This window comes from Epinephelus moara, chromosome 12 (assembly GCF_006386435.1).
Source record: "Epinephelus moara isolate mb chromosome 12, YSFRI_EMoa_1.0, whole genome shotgun sequence".
Taxonomy (NCBI): Eukaryota; Metazoa; Chordata; class Actinopteri; order Perciformes; family Serranidae; genus Epinephelus; species Epinephelus moara.
Genome location: NC_065517.1, coordinates 7,051,850 through 7,066,254, shown reverse-complemented (window position 1 = coordinate 7,066,254; position 14,405 = coordinate 7,051,850). Strand labels below are relative to the sequence as shown.

At 40.0% G+C, this 14,405-nt stretch overlaps 2 protein-coding genes and 1 long non-coding RNA gene across 3 annotated transcripts; 1 reads left to right on the top strand and 2 right to left on the bottom strand.

Annotated features, from left to right (window-relative positions):
* The first annotated feature begins 36 nt into the window (after positions 1 to 36).
* On the top strand, positions 37 to 11,672 carry ddx51 (DEAD (Asp-Glu-Ala-Asp) box polypeptide 51). The gene is made up of 16 exons (XM_050058484.1): positions 37 to 260; positions 635 to 972; positions 1,713 to 1,894; positions 3,195 to 3,345; positions 3,694 to 3,839; positions 3,969 to 4,040; positions 5,167 to 5,273; positions 5,915 to 6,023; positions 6,160 to 6,305; positions 7,281 to 7,479; positions 7,609 to 7,724; positions 7,822 to 7,938; positions 9,038 to 9,139; positions 9,262 to 9,325; positions 9,431 to 9,565; positions 11,545 to 11,672. The coding sequence occupies exons 1-16, from the start codon at positions 238 to 240 to the stop codon at positions 11,560 to 11,562; spliced, it is 2,025 nt and encodes a 674-aa protein (XP_049914441.1). The 5' UTR covers positions 37 to 237; the 3' UTR covers positions 11,563 to 11,672.
* Positions 7,366 to 9,867, bottom strand: LOC126398892 (uncharacterized). The gene is made up of 4 exons (XR_007570828.1): positions 9,729 to 9,867; positions 7,829 to 7,886; positions 7,595 to 7,714; positions 7,366 to 7,498 (listed from the first exon to the last, which is right to left on the bottom strand). It is a non-coding gene; the product is annotated as an uncharacterized LOC126398892 (long non-coding RNA).
* Positions 11,673 to 12,014: 342 nt separating the features above from the next.
* On the bottom strand, positions 12,015 to 14,361 carry smim8 (small integral membrane protein 8). Its single transcript, XM_050058530.1, has 2 exons — positions 14,079 to 14,361; positions 12,015 to 12,407 (listed from the first exon to the last, which is right to left on the bottom strand). The coding sequence occupies exons 1-2, from the start codon at positions 14,205 to 14,207 to the stop codon at positions 12,249 to 12,251; spliced, it is 288 nt and encodes a 95-aa protein (XP_049914487.1). The 5' UTR covers positions 14,208 to 14,361; the 3' UTR covers positions 12,015 to 12,248.
* Positions 14,362 to 14,405: the final 44 nt, after the last annotated feature.

Sequence of the window (14,405 nt, the reverse complement as noted above, 5' to 3'; positions counted from 1 at the left end):
GACGAATAAAAACGCGACATCGTTGTGTGTCGTCATCAAAACGCATCTACAACAATGTGCAAAACACACGAGAAAGTGGAGATTTTTGTAGTTCAGTAAAAGTTAAACGTTTACAGTGCTTTATAGAAGCAGTGCGAATCAGGACGTGGTTAACTGATATTAGTGTTATTCATTTTCAAATGCGGGAGAGCTGAATTTATACAAAACTTTATTGGAGCGTTTCATCTTGCTGTTGAGATGTCTCTGTTTCTTGTTAACAGGTAGGTTTAGTTTCTGTATCAGCATCGGTGGTCTCTGCTTTTTTTGTCATTAGTACATGACCTTGGAGTGACATGGATGTATCTTGCCTCTAAGATAACAATGACAGATTTTTTCACATCAGATAGCAAAACTGAGTTTCTTTTTTCAAGTTATATGGACATTAATTGATAAATATAAACATAAACAGAATATAAAAAAACAGATGAAAACAATAGAGTTTTGTGAATAACTAATTTTTGACACAAATGAAGATATAGCAGTGTAATTCTAAGGTCACAAGCTGCTGAACTGACCAAAAGCTGCTGTTCTGTGCTTATGCTGAAGAAGTGGACTGAGGAATCTGTAACATTAAATTCTGTCATGTTGCTCACAGGTATCTGGGAGAGGAGGAAAATGGGAGTGTCTCAAAGGAGTCTCGGTCTCAGGCGTTGCTGGCTAAACTGCAGCAGAAGGCAAAAGAGAAGCAGAAACAGAGTTTAACAGAACAGAGACAACAACCACCTAAAGGACTGACAGAAAAGCAGGAGGTCAAAAAGAAAAGAAAAGTTGACAAGGACAGCAGTGAGGAGTCTCAGCAGCACAAAAAAAGGAAATCGGAGGTGGTGCCTTCATTTGTTACAGACTCTGATGACCACGATGAGCCTGTCAAGAAGGAAAAGAAGAACAAGACAGCTGCAGATAAGAAACAGAAGAAGAAAAAGGATCAGTCAGGTGTGTGCTTGCTCTTCTATATATTCACATGTTGGAACAAAACTGGGCAATATAACTGTATCATATCGTTCACATGATGAGTGTTAGGATATGATGACATTTTGTCACATTTGTATTGTGCCTTGTGCCTTTTAGAGTCTGGCTGACACACTGGCATGGCCAGTATTATCAGCTGATTTTAGTTTACTGCAGACAGTTGGGTGCCTTTTGAAATGTCTGCTAATATGTACCAAAAAATTGTGGTACAAAAATGCCAAATATGTAGGCTTACCCACATCCCTAACTGCATCATTTAAAGCTGCACTAATTGAGTTTTTTAAATAAGCAATGGATCAAATCGCTATGCGTACCAGAGGGCAGTCACTCATAGTGACAGAGAATTATTACCAGCTCTGCAGTTCCCTATAGCCCCATGGAGCTTGTAAAGGGTAACTTTATTATTTTTCAACCTGGACCCTGTTTTCCCATGTTTTTTTTGTCAAAGTTAGTAATGGGAACAACAATTTTAAAAAAAAAATTGGTCCAGTATTGAGAGAGGGCTGCAGCTGGCACCAGCAAAACAGGCTGCAGCATAACCCCTCATGGCATATGGCAGCAGTGACATTCACTGCAGTAGTTTAGTTATGGCCTGTTCAGAATTATGATGTTGACCTGTCATGTGAATGCTATCTGCACAAGAAAAAAATGCCTCACATGGGATGATTTTCCTGTTGTTTTGTTTATTTTTTATTTTATTTTAGGCAGTTCTGTTAAAGGTCTTTCTGACACTCCTGTGACTGAAAAAGATGGACAGGAGGACACAGTAGAAGAAGAAGAGAAAGTAGAGACAGAAAATATCACAATAAAACAAACCACAGAGAAGACTTCTGCTCCAGCTGGATTCACAGTTCTGGGAGGATTTGTGAAGAAACCTGTCCAGAAGGTTGGTAGTGCTTAAGATAGACTCAGGGGTTGCCAGTATCATTAGTATTCATCCTCTGTGGGCATCATAGACTGTATAGAAAGAGTGGACATAGCCACTGTGTTGTCACCCATTGGTTTGTGTAAGCCTCCATCACATGATGCTATGTGGTCCAAGAAGACTTTTTCCCATAGACTTACACTGTGAAAGTGAGGCCTGTGAATCAGTAAAAAAAAATTTTTGAGCATCACAACTTCCTCAAAATGACTCGTTTTACTATGTGAATTTGATCTATTTGGTCCATTAACATTTGGAAACTCCCACTCAAGTTAGTGGAGCGCTAAACTGGAAGTATATAGCTAGTAGATAGCTAGCTATCATAGTTATCAATGTGCCTGCTGAATTCACATTAATTGTGACATTAAAGGTAGTATGTAGGATCTAGCAGTGAGGTTGCAGATTGCAACCAACTGAAACTTCTCCTGTGTGCTAAGCATGTACGAGAACTAGGGTGGCCAATGTGAAAAAAACACAAAAGGCCCCATCTAGAGCGAGGGAATATAAATGGCTCTTTCAAAGGTTATAAAAAAAACAATGAATCTTAGTTTCAGGTGATTATAGACTAATGAAAACATAGTTATTAATATTCTATTCTATTTCTGCAAAACCATCCCCCTAAATCCTCCACACTGGACCTTTAAATACGATGCTAATTTTGGCTAGCGAAGAAAACAGGCTTAGAAAAATTTACTCACTGAAAAAAATGAACAGCCGACCCCTTAGAGTGTCCTACAGTACAACCAAACACTGAACTAGGCAACCAAAATGTACCAACTGTCATTAATTGAAAACAGTGTGAAAGGGTCAAAGTTTTAAGACTAAAACATGGACAACACCCAAAAAGAAGTTCAAAGCACACATTGTAACGCCTCTTAACTGATTGACAGGTGGCTGTGATAGTGACTGTCAGTCACAAGGCGGCCACGCTTCAAAGCATACACTGCTTTACTGTAGATACTACTCTGAATGGGATGCAAATTTACAAATTGAACATCATGCTGTATTGAAGAAGGCTTGAAACTAGTGACTGAGGGCATGAACTCATCAGGAAAATGTTTATTGAGAAAATAAATCAAGTGAGAAGTAGGGTCATTTCTCCAGAGACTTTAACAGATGGACTTCTTTTGGCAACCAGTGGAGTCGCCCCCCTGCTGGACATTAGCAAGAATGCAGGGTTAAGGCACTTATACATTGGCTTCACTTTTCAGGCCCAGTCTATGTTAGACAGTAAATATTAGTGTGTGTATTATTCTTTACACAGGTACACAGAGTCCTGCCTCAGTGGCTTGCTCAGCCTGATGTCATTCACAGAGACATTAAAAGCAACCTGGTTCCCATCAGTGACATCCCAGAAATGTCTGCTGTGCTTGTGAAAAAACTACACAATAATGGAATTCAGCATCTTTTTCCAGGTAAAGAGACGGAGCTTATCTATATATGTATTCAGCAGCAGGTTTCCAAAGCTCTAAGTGATCGAGAATAGGCCAGTATTATTTCACTTAACACTAATGTTAATTTATATACATCACACCTGTTATATCAGTGTTATCTGCTTTATTAGTTATGTTATAATAATACATGTAGTCTCTGTAGCTGAAAAGGGTGCATGTGGTGTGTGGGTGGGTGTAGGCATTGGGAGTGAGGGTAGAAAAATGTCACTGTGAAGGGATGTTGTGATTTGAAAAGGTTAGGGAACCATTAGTGCACTGAATACATGCCTGAGAAACAAAGTTGTGAATAATACTGTGACCTTTTGACAGTGCAAGCAGAGGTCATCCCGGCCATTTTGGAGAGCGCACAGCAGGGGCTGCTGATTGGACGAGGTGGCTACAAGCCCAGAGACATTTGTGTATCTGCACCAACAGGCAGTGGCAAGACTCTTGCATTTGTCATACCTGTCATACAGGTGAGCTTCCCACCACCACCTTTGAGTAGAGATTCATACAGTACGCAAAGGCACTGCTGCATGGTGTATGTGTGAAGAGCGAACATGCAGAAACTCTCCATACTAACTAAAGATGATCTCTACCATCAGGTGCTGATGGAGCGGGTGGTGTGTGAAGTCCGGGCTCTGGCCGTGTTGCCGACCAAAGAGCTCGCTCAGCAGGTCAGAATCTTTCACAACAAAGTTTGAAAAACATAATCAATGATGTTTGCTATATGGACTGTTTTACAGCAGGTGTCTTCAAAAACATGTGTGTGCATATTGGCAATGGAAGTGTGCAAGCTTAAAACGTTTTTTAAAAGTCCTGTTGTTGCGTGTTCAGTTGTTAGAATTAATATTCCAATAGCGGACTCAAATTCCACTGAATTCTGACAGGATCACGACAGCATGGTATCGCAGTATTTTTGTGTGCAAATATCCTATAGTTACACACAAATATCAAAATCAGTTGCTTTTTCAGTCCAAATAAAATGATTGAAATGAGGTGAACACACTGAAAACGTTATCTTATGAGATAAAACAGATGGTTACAAAGTTTCCTTTTGGGACATAATTTACAGTTGAAAAACGGTAATAAATCACAATATATTTTATCGCAATATTCAACCTGTTATAATAATATTGTATATGCCTCTGGTAAATCCAACCCCTTTAGTTAACACAGTTTCTCAATAAACTGAAGCCCCTGCAGCGTCTATGGCTGCAACATTTTGATTACCTTGACTGATGACACAAAGATTCTTGTGTTACAGTAAAACATAACACTATACACTGTATAATCGAGCTCTGAGCTATCCAACAATACACAATAATAATGCAAGTAAAAATTCCTGTTAGGACGTAGTTTCCTGGTTTGCTAATTATAACCCAAACCTTATACATATTGGTCTTGTGTCCTTGTCTTTGGCTTGGCAGGTTTCTGTTTCAAGACACAGAACTCTTGAGTCTATGTCATGGTATTTTGACACTAAGCACTGAGTGACTTGTATGCTCATATATTCTTGTTGGTGTACATAATAGGTTTCCACACCAAATACATCTGGCCACTGGTCTTCTATCAACTCACTAACAGTACACAGATCTGGAATTCAATCACTATTTATCAAGTCAGTTTGTTTAGGAAGTATTTGTGATCTTTGGAGGGTACTTCCCTTGCATACCTTGACAAGCTATTGCGCCCTGCCATACTGCCATTGCCATACTGCATGCACATCATCATTGTTTGCAAACTGTCAAAGCATTTATTCTGTATATTGAAAAAGCTCAGCTGAGATATTCACCTGTCCAGGTTTGCAAAGTGTTCACAACATACGCAGAGGGAACCTCTCTGAAAGTGGTGATGCTGGCTGGTCAGAAGTCTTTTGCTGCAGAGAAGGCGTCACTGTCAGAACACAGGTGAGTTCAGCTTCATTATAATGGGGGTGCTTCAGCAGCTGCATTTGTCCGTACGTTTGTTCACCTTGAGGGAATTTCTTCAAATTTGGCTCAAACATCTAGTTGGACTCAACGATAAACTGATTAGAATTTGGTGGTCAAAGGTCACTGCGACTTCATAAAAAATGTTTCTGGCCATAGCTCAAGAATTCATAAACTACTTATGACAAAATTACACAAAAGCCATTATAAGCTACTGGTCATACCAGACCAAGTATGGCTGTAGCAACGAAACTCCTAGAGTGTACTGAATTGAGCAAGGGTCTGTTTTATTCCTTATGACTTCAGCTACTCATCAGTGAGAGAGAGGATTTGTTACCGACTCTCCCAAAAGTGAAACTGTCTTACTCTCTAGTGCTGCTCTTGATTTAAAGGTGCATTTAAACTTGGAGGTATGTTTTGATGATCGCAGGTGGTGTCTTTTTCTATATTACCACTGGGTACACCAATTAAGATGATAGATCCTACACATACAGGCTTTACATTTGCAGCTGTTAAGGAGGGAAATATAAATATCAGATCGGATTTTGATATTTGCACAATATGTGGGGAAAAAACTCACTATACTGTGTCTTTTCTGTGTGTTCTGATTGTTCCTCCAGAGGCGGCATGAGGCGCAGTTTAGCAGACATTGTTGTGGCCACTCCAGGTCGACTGGTCGATCACATCAACAAGAATTCAGGCTTCAGTCTGGAACACCTCAGGTTTCTTGTGAGTCCTTAAAACCCGTAGAACTTAAACCAGTATATTGACAAAGCACAGCAGATATAACCGACATTGAATTCCATTGTTCGCCATCTACCACTAGTGTCATTTATTTTAAAGTGGAGGACTTTCATTCTCTCAGATTATTGACGAGGCTGATAGGATGATTGACAGCATGCACCAGTCGTGGCTCAGCCAGGTGGTGAAGGCGGTGTACAGATCAGGAAGTGGAACAGAAGCCATGTGCATCTTCAGGAGAACGGAGCCGGCACATGTCACAGCAGCCAGGTGAGTGTGAGTTCAAACCTGAAGCGACAGAGTCTCTGTACAGTGGACAGAGACTCAGGTATGTGTTTTTCTTCATTTATGCAGTTTTATTTTTAATAGAATGGCACTAATGTTAAAAGATTCAACATTTTTATTAAAGGAATAGTTCAACATTTCAAGAACTATGCTTATCTGCTTTTTGACAGTAGAGTCAGGACCATTAATTCATAAATGTTTATTTGTATAGCTGTGCATTATGTTTTCGTATTGTCCATCCATCTGTCTGTACATACTGTCCCATTCTTGTGAACATGATATCTCAAGGGCACCTTGAGGCAAATTTGGCACAAACTTCCTCTTGGACCCAATAATGATGAACAATAATGATTGGATTAGATTTTGGTGGTCATAGGTCAATGGTCAAGGTCACTGTGACCTTGCATCCCTCTCATTGTTGTGAAGTTCATCTGACCTGGGCCCTTGCTGTGTACCTCTGCCTGTGCATGACCTTGCTGAACTGCTGTGGCTAGCACACATATGGTGTTCACACAGACAGTGTTGCTGCTGCATTGCTGCATGTATGGAGCCCTGCAAGTCATATTTCACAATAAAAGCCTTGTGGTAGACAGATTCTGTGCACAAAAGAGGGGTTTTAATTTGAAACGGAAACAGGAAGTGTTACGTTGAAAAAATGTCTTTGACATATTCTAAAGACGTACACACTGAAACAGAGGTGAAAGGTGTAATGTTGCTGGTATGATGTAAATATCAGCAGATCATTTACAGTGTTTATTTCTGCTGCAAACCAAGCACGTCACTTGGCAAAAATAAGGTGAGACTCTGAATCCCTAGATGAGCCGCAGCTGAGCCACGTCTGAGGTGTTCCGGTGTGGCCTGGGTGTTAGGGGGTTGTGTAGCTGTAGAATAGACAGCTGTAGAACCTGACAGAGCTTTAAAATTGCAGTGCTGTAAGAAACCATCTGTTTCCCGTTTCAGTCTGTCTCCACCTCAGATGCCGCTGCAGAAGCTGCTGTTTTCTGCCACACTCACACAGAACCCAGAGAAGCTGCAGCAGCTGGGCCTCCACCAGCCCCGACTCTTCAGCTCCATCCACAGCATCAGCGGTAGCAACAACACCACAGCAGCAGCACCCACCCAGGAACAAGGCCGCTTTAACTTCCCCCAGGGTCTGACGGTAAGAGATGACCTTTGACCTTTAGGAAGAAGCACAGGCACACATGGAAGTGTAGAGCAGTGTGGTGTCAGATAATGATAATAAAATACTTGTGTCACTTTGTTATTGACTGCACCTTTGTGTTTTTAGGAGTACTATGTGCCCTGTACGTTAAGCAAAAAGCCCCTTCTCATCCTCCACTTCATCCTGCGCATGAAGCTCAGCCCCATCCTCTGCTTCACCAACTCCAGAGAGACTGCACACAGGTTGGAACAAGCAACACTGTTGAAACCATCTACATATGTTCAACCGTCAAGTGCTGTGGACTCTTTCAGCATGGCCTTACTGTGTTTTCCTCCTCAGACTTTACCTGCTGGTGCAGCTGTTTGGTGGAGTTCAGGCTGCAGAGTTCTCCTCCCGACTCTCTCCTGCTGAGAGAAAGAAGACACTGAAGGAGTTTGAACAAGGAAAGATCCAACTGTGAGTCCATGTGTCTTTTAGAATGACGGTTGTGTGAGAGAATAGGTGATGGCCCAAAGTAACAAAAATAAGCTAATTTTTCTCACCCCGTGTTACATTGAATTTGTGGGGGGAAAAAATTCTTGCATGCCTCCAGTGAACTAAGATCTCAAATGTTGAGAAAATGCCTGTTGAGCTTTGGCGCTTTAAAGGGTTAGTTTGGATTTGTCAAAGTCATACAGTAACACAAACTACCAGTTGAGGCAGCAGCAGAAACTATTGCATTCAGTGAGGTAAAGTTATTGTTTTGGTCACTGGAGTCATTGGAGTCATTGGAGACCGATACAATGCATGTGTTTGTGAAGAACTGAGCATATGACTGGATAAATGAGACTTGGATTACACCGAGAGAGTTGTGTGAGAGTTTGTAAATGGATATTTTGATATAGGTTTGCTGTTGTTAAAAGCAGACCCCTGTGAGTTCAGTTCATCAAGAATTTTGTTTGTTTTTGGATTCTTCGCTCACCGTGTTGGCATGAGAGAAAAACAAAGTTTGTTTCATAAATTCAAATCATGAGGTGAGTATTTCATATCCAAATGGTCACTTGAGGGGTGAAGTATGCCTTTAATGGCATTCCTCAGCTTAGCTGTAATGTTAGCTAGCTCAGTGGTCCGATGTGAGCTAGCAGCAGATGCATGGTTCCTTCTGTGTGGTGATTCTACAAGACACTGCTCTCAACAAGGTCTGTGGATTATCTTGAGTAATCGGTCATGATTTCTAGAAAAAGACTTTGCTGTTGAGTTTTTTCTATGTATTTTTGGGCACTTTGAGCACCACAAGCTGAGTGCCATATAGTTCCATTATATTGTAGAGAAGGCAGGCATCTCTACTACTGATATCTCCAACACCCAGCAACTCACACCAAAACAATCCATATTGATAAATACCACTACAGGTGAGAGGAAACATATGTATTTTTGATTCTAGGGTGAACTGTCCCTTTAATTATTATTCATAGGGAATTATATGTCTGTTTGTGTTTATTAACTTAGCTATTCATAAATTCCTGTAGTGTGAGCTTTAATGAGTAATGATTTACACTAACATGTCATCCTGAAGGTTGATCAGCACGGATGCAGCTGCAAGAGGCATCGACATCAACGGGGTCAAATCTGTTGTAAATTACGACGCACCGCAGTACATCAGGACGTACATTCACAGGTGAGCTGTTGATGTATACTACTGCTCAAGAAACAGGATTATAGGTAATCCTCCATATTGTCCAGTTTAGCTTCATCATATTGTGATCAGGCTGAAACTTTGTCTTCTCTGTCTTTGTTCAGGATTGGCAGAACAGCGAGGGCAGGGAAAACAGGCCTGGCCTTCACCTTTCTCCTAGGAGTTCAGGTTCAACACTTCAACTAATATACATCCTCAAATATGGATGAGAGAGGCAGAAACAGGATGTTAAGACAGATGTGTTAAACAAAGTGTTTTTGTTTTCCCTCTCAGGAGAAGAACTTCCTTCAGATGGTGGTGGAAGCAGGGAGCCCCGGGATTCAGAAACAGATCGTCAAACCAGAGAACCTGAAGGGTATGGAAGCCCGATATGAACAAACGCTGCAGGAGCTGGCTAACGTTATCAAGGTATCTTCTCCTACACATCCACTAAATGTTGAAATAGTCTGACTATCCTTGTTTAAAAATGCTTTTCTGCATATCTGGCTATTATGTTATTAAATCTGAAGTGGAAAGTTAGAATTTTTTGAGGTGGGGTTGTATGAGGACTTAACCATAGTCAGTGTATTACCTGCAGTAGATGGTGAGTGGCATGCTCCCAGTTTGGAGAAGCGGACAAGAGTACCACCATGGAAGCTAAGCAATGTACTGCTTTGGATGGGGTCAGCGACAAAACATTGTTCCCACCTAAAAAAAAAATCAATATCAGTTTAAGCGTATACTATATTCATAATAGTTTCACCTCTTTGCCTTGCCATCAGATAGCCTTTTCTCACAAGGAACTGAAGCCATTATCTATGCTCTCTTCAAAGCCACCAGACTCCTTTGACAAAAACCGTAATTTTACCTTGCAGAGCAGGAGATTTGATGGTTTACCACTGCCATGGTCAGTTAGTTTGTTTCTGTGTGACTTTGTTGAATCAAAGCTAACCCTTTAAAATGCCAAAGTCAAACATTAACACAAACTAACCAACAGATTGAGGCAGCAGTAGACCACCAACTCACGTTCTGCAGGGTAAAATGACAGTTTTTGTCAAAGGAGTCTGGTGGCTATGAAGAGAACAAAGATGGATATAACAAATAACAGTTCCCCATCAGATGGGCTGTCTGACAACAAGGTAAAGTGGTGAAAATATTTTAAATATAGCATACACTTAAACCTACATTTAAGTTTTATAGATTTTTTCTTTTTTTGCCATATTTAATGAAACTGTCACTACATCCTGACCTAAGTCCATAAGACTGTGAAAAGAGATCATGCTCCTCCTCCCACTCCTTGTGCTTATAATGGCAATGCCTGAAATCCACCGTGGCTGAATGGAAACAACCAATCAGTGCTGAGGAGTCTCTAATGCAGCTGTCACTCATGTCAGTCACTGCTCGTGAACTGCAATTTAACTGTCAAACTAGGCAGCGCTGATGAAATATGAATCAAGATTCTTTTACTGCATTGCCTGCAATGTTTTCAGAAAAACATTTTAGTGTACTGTTTAGTTGTAACACAAGAAAAGTTTGTTACCCAGCTGCCATGTTGGAAACAGTTAAGCCAAAACTGAGAACCACCCACAGGTAGAAGCAAACTTTCTCATATTACAGCTAAAGAGTACACTAAAATTTGTTTCTGAAGACATCTGAGGTGAGAAATAGGCAATGCAGTTACAGACTATTGACTCATATTTGATCAGCACTGCCTTATTTGACAGTTTGACTGCAGTTCACAAGCAGTGATTGACATGATTGACAGTTGCATCAGAGCCTCCTCAGCTCTGACTGGTTGTTCTCATTCAGCCGCAGTGGAGTCTTACAAATGCCAATAAAAGCACTGAGAAGCAGGACAAGATTTTTTCCCCCCACATACTGTCTCATGTACTACTGTCTGCATGAAGTTGAAGTTTCATTAAATATGACAGAAACTTATTTTTGTAAAAATTACCAACGAAAGCTTTTAACTGATATTGATTTTTTTTGTTGGTAGCTATAATACATTTTGTTCTGGTCCCCGATCGAACCAGTACATTGCTTAACCATGGTGGTACTCCTGCCTGCCTCTCCAAACTAGGGGCTTGCTGACAGACACTTAGTGTAGGTAATACACTGACTATGGATAAATTCAAATGATCCCTTATTAGTATGACTGAATGAAGCCAACTCTCCTTTAATTATTAATTCAATTGATAGAAATGGATTTGTCAGTTTCAATTTGCTACTTAAGTAGTTACTATGTTCCACCTCATGAAAGTGCCAGTTTTAGTCATTTTTATGCACTGACTTGTATGCTAAATATCTCAACCTACAACAAGGCAACTTTCACCTGAGAGCTGTGATATAAAAGACTACTGTAATTAATGTTTGCCTACACATACACCACCTTCTGTTTGTCTCTACAGGAAGAGAAAGCCAAATAATGGAGCAGCATTCTCCTCTGAGCTGACATCTGTGCAAGAGAAAGACCACATGGCTTTTTTTCCAGCTGTACTTGGAATTAATTATGTTGTTTAATAAAACATAAAATGTCTGTTTGGTGGAGCTGGTGAATTCAGCCCCATGGTGCCTGTTATTGTGTGCATAACCCAACACATGCATTACATGCAGCCTGTGACATGGGCTTGTTACTTTTCATTGAGGCCATGACAGATTTATGTGGATAATGGCAGTATTAAGAAATGTGGTCAAAGACAAACCTTAATTTTGCTATTCTTCCCATCAGTCTGTCTGACTGTGGGAAAAAAGCAGTGCACAGTAGTGAGAATAATATAATTCATACATAAAGGGTAAGTGAATAATCAGGAATTCATAAACAGTAATCCAGAAATTGTAACACAGATAGAAACAAATTAATATGAAGTGATATCATACATGACTTCTATTTTCATTTTTAATATTATTTACAATTTTTTTTCCATCATAGATATTTTTATTGCACTAAATTTGAAAACAATCTGATTTTGTCTTGGATTTTTTTCTCCCAGCTGTGGTTTCAAGCATTTGAGCAGACTTAAAAGGTTTCAGTCCACTCAGGTTTTAATTTCCCTCTGTCATAACAAAATATAAACACACATACACACACAGTGTTAAACAATATGTTGTGCCATCAGTCCCATTTGGAGGTCTTCCTCTTCATGTATCTCTCTCCTTCGCTGTCGATGGCCTCGTACAGCTGCTGGTCGTTTTCTTTCATGGCGTGCATATAGCCCAGGTAGCCCACACACAAGGTGATGGTCACCAGTCCAAACGCCATCACTGGTTTATTCTGCAAAACAACACAGTGTTGTGTCACAGTGAATGTCTGGAGGAGATTTATCCTGTAGCCTGATGAACTATCTCATTTTGCGTCAGTGAAATAATCAATAATGACTCACCCATTAATAACAGATAGGTATTTCCAGTTGGGGGATATATTTCACAGTACTTGTGTCACTCAAAATAGTTGCCTGATATTTTATGAGGCTGGTGTTGAGCTTAAATCCCCAAATTAGTTAAGGGGAAAGATGTTTCTCAGGTTATTCTGCATTATTACACATTTTCAATTCATAAAAAGGTGCACTAAAAATCATTTCAAGATGTCTACGGATTGTTTTAGACTCATTTTTAGATTTATTGAAATTTTAAAAAGGGCAGTGCCACTGTTTCCTTGTGAACCCTCTTAAAACAGTCAGGATTCAAGCTCCATTGACATCTGAGAAAATAACCTCAATTCAAAGCTACTTATAGCCTTTTTTTGCTGGTGAAAACTTTGAGATGTGGTTGAAAGCTCCAGAAAACAGTGTTGTAATACTTAAGATCAGTCTTGCTCTCAAACATTTTTTGAAGGTCTTGTCTCATACTCCACTGTATTTTTACTCTGTCTTGTCTTGGTCTCACACAAAGAGGACTCTGGATATTTCAGCTCCTCAGAAAATTCCAATATATATAAAAGTCCCCTCCGCAATGCTTCTTGGTTACTATGGATTATTTTGCATAATGAATGAATATTACATACATTGAAAATATTTTATTTCATGTCTCCATCTGCTGGTGGGCCATCACGATAAGAGTATTCATGCATAATATGATGTTAATTCCACTACAGAAGAGACTTGATGATCACTAAAATTAGGTAAGGAAAAAAGTGGACAGGTTAGTATCTGCTCTCTCACAAAAAAACAAACAAAAACAAAACAATATCGTGAATCCCTAAAAGAGATGAGTAAAGAGGAATCTTTGTTTTCTGTAGGTGTTTTTGTAGGAATGTGGATCTTTCAGATCAGTTTGAGAAGTACTTATGGTCTGCATTTCTACATTTTATTGTAAGTGTATCTTGCAATGTGGGACTTGCAATAATCAGGACTTGGTCTTGTCTCGGTCTTGATACACTCAGGTCTTGGTCATGACTTGGTCCCAGTTTAGGTTGCCTTGCCAAAAAGGCAAGTAAGTGGTCCTTGACTGAAGACTTTTTAAATAATTTATGGGTAAATAATGAACTTTTATGCACAGACAACAGACAATTCGACAGTCTTTTACCTTTCCAGACAATAGAGATACATCCACGTCTGTTACTGTATATTGCTTTACTTTGAAAAGTCACACCGGAACTAGATTTTGTAATGTTATGTTTGTGTGTAAGAGTCCCTGTTTTGGTGTTATGCACTGCCTGCATGTCTTTTAATTTATCTCCAAACTGTAAACATTAAAAGGACGACACAAGAGCGAGGACAATATAGAAAAACAAACAAACAAACAAAAACAAATTATTTTGTAAGTTAATTAAAATGTTATAATTTAAAGACAGAGTAACAAAATGATTTATTGAAACATTTTGGCACTGCATGTCTGCATGTTATACTAGCTATGCAGAGGTTATGCTCAATTTTAAGCAGTAGAAACAAGTGTCAGCGTTATTTGACTCAAAGACCAGCTAACTGAGCGTGTGTTTGTGTCTTACAGGTTTAATGAAGAGTTCAGGGTTGAAAGCTCGGAACAGAGTGGTGGTCTGTGCTCCTCTCAGCCCGGGGGTCCTGAAGCCCTTTTCCGCGGGACTCTCCTTCACTTTACCGACCTCTTTATCCGACATGTCCTTCAGACCTGTGAACGGCAGTTCTATGGAGAAATATACGATAGAGAAGCTTGGTAGATAAACATTGCAGACTTGTGGACTACGCTGCCTCCCTGGACGCAGCCATGTCGCAAAGTCAAAGACGACTGTGAGGAGTTAGAAGAAGAGGAGGAGAGTGGTGAATATACGGCGTCAAAGGCCACAGCGCCCCCAGTG

What these genes read in the sequence shown, in the direction of transcription:
- smim8 (XM_050058530.1), bottom strand. Translation starts at nt 14,207, where the DNA reads ATGTCGGATAAAGAGGTCGGTAAAGTGAAGGAGAGTCCCGCGGAAAAG. An exon ending in CTGAACTCTTCATTAAACCT is followed by an intron (nt 12,408 to 14,078) that starts GTAAGACACAAA and finishes GTTGTTTTGCAG; the next exon opens with AATAAACCAGTGATGGCGTT.
- ddx51 (XM_050058484.1), top strand. Translation starts at nt 238, where the DNA reads ATGTCTCTGTTTCTTGTTAACAG. An exon ending in TGGAACACCTCAGGTTTCTT is followed by an intron (nt 6,024 to 6,159) that starts GTGAGTCCTTAA and finishes TCATTCTCTCAG; the next exon opens with ATTATTGACGAGGCTGATAG. An exon ending in GAACAAGGAAAGATCCAACT is followed by an intron (nt 7,939 to 9,037) that starts GTGAGTCCATGT and finishes GTCATCCTGAAG; the next exon opens with GTTGATCAGCACGGATGCAG.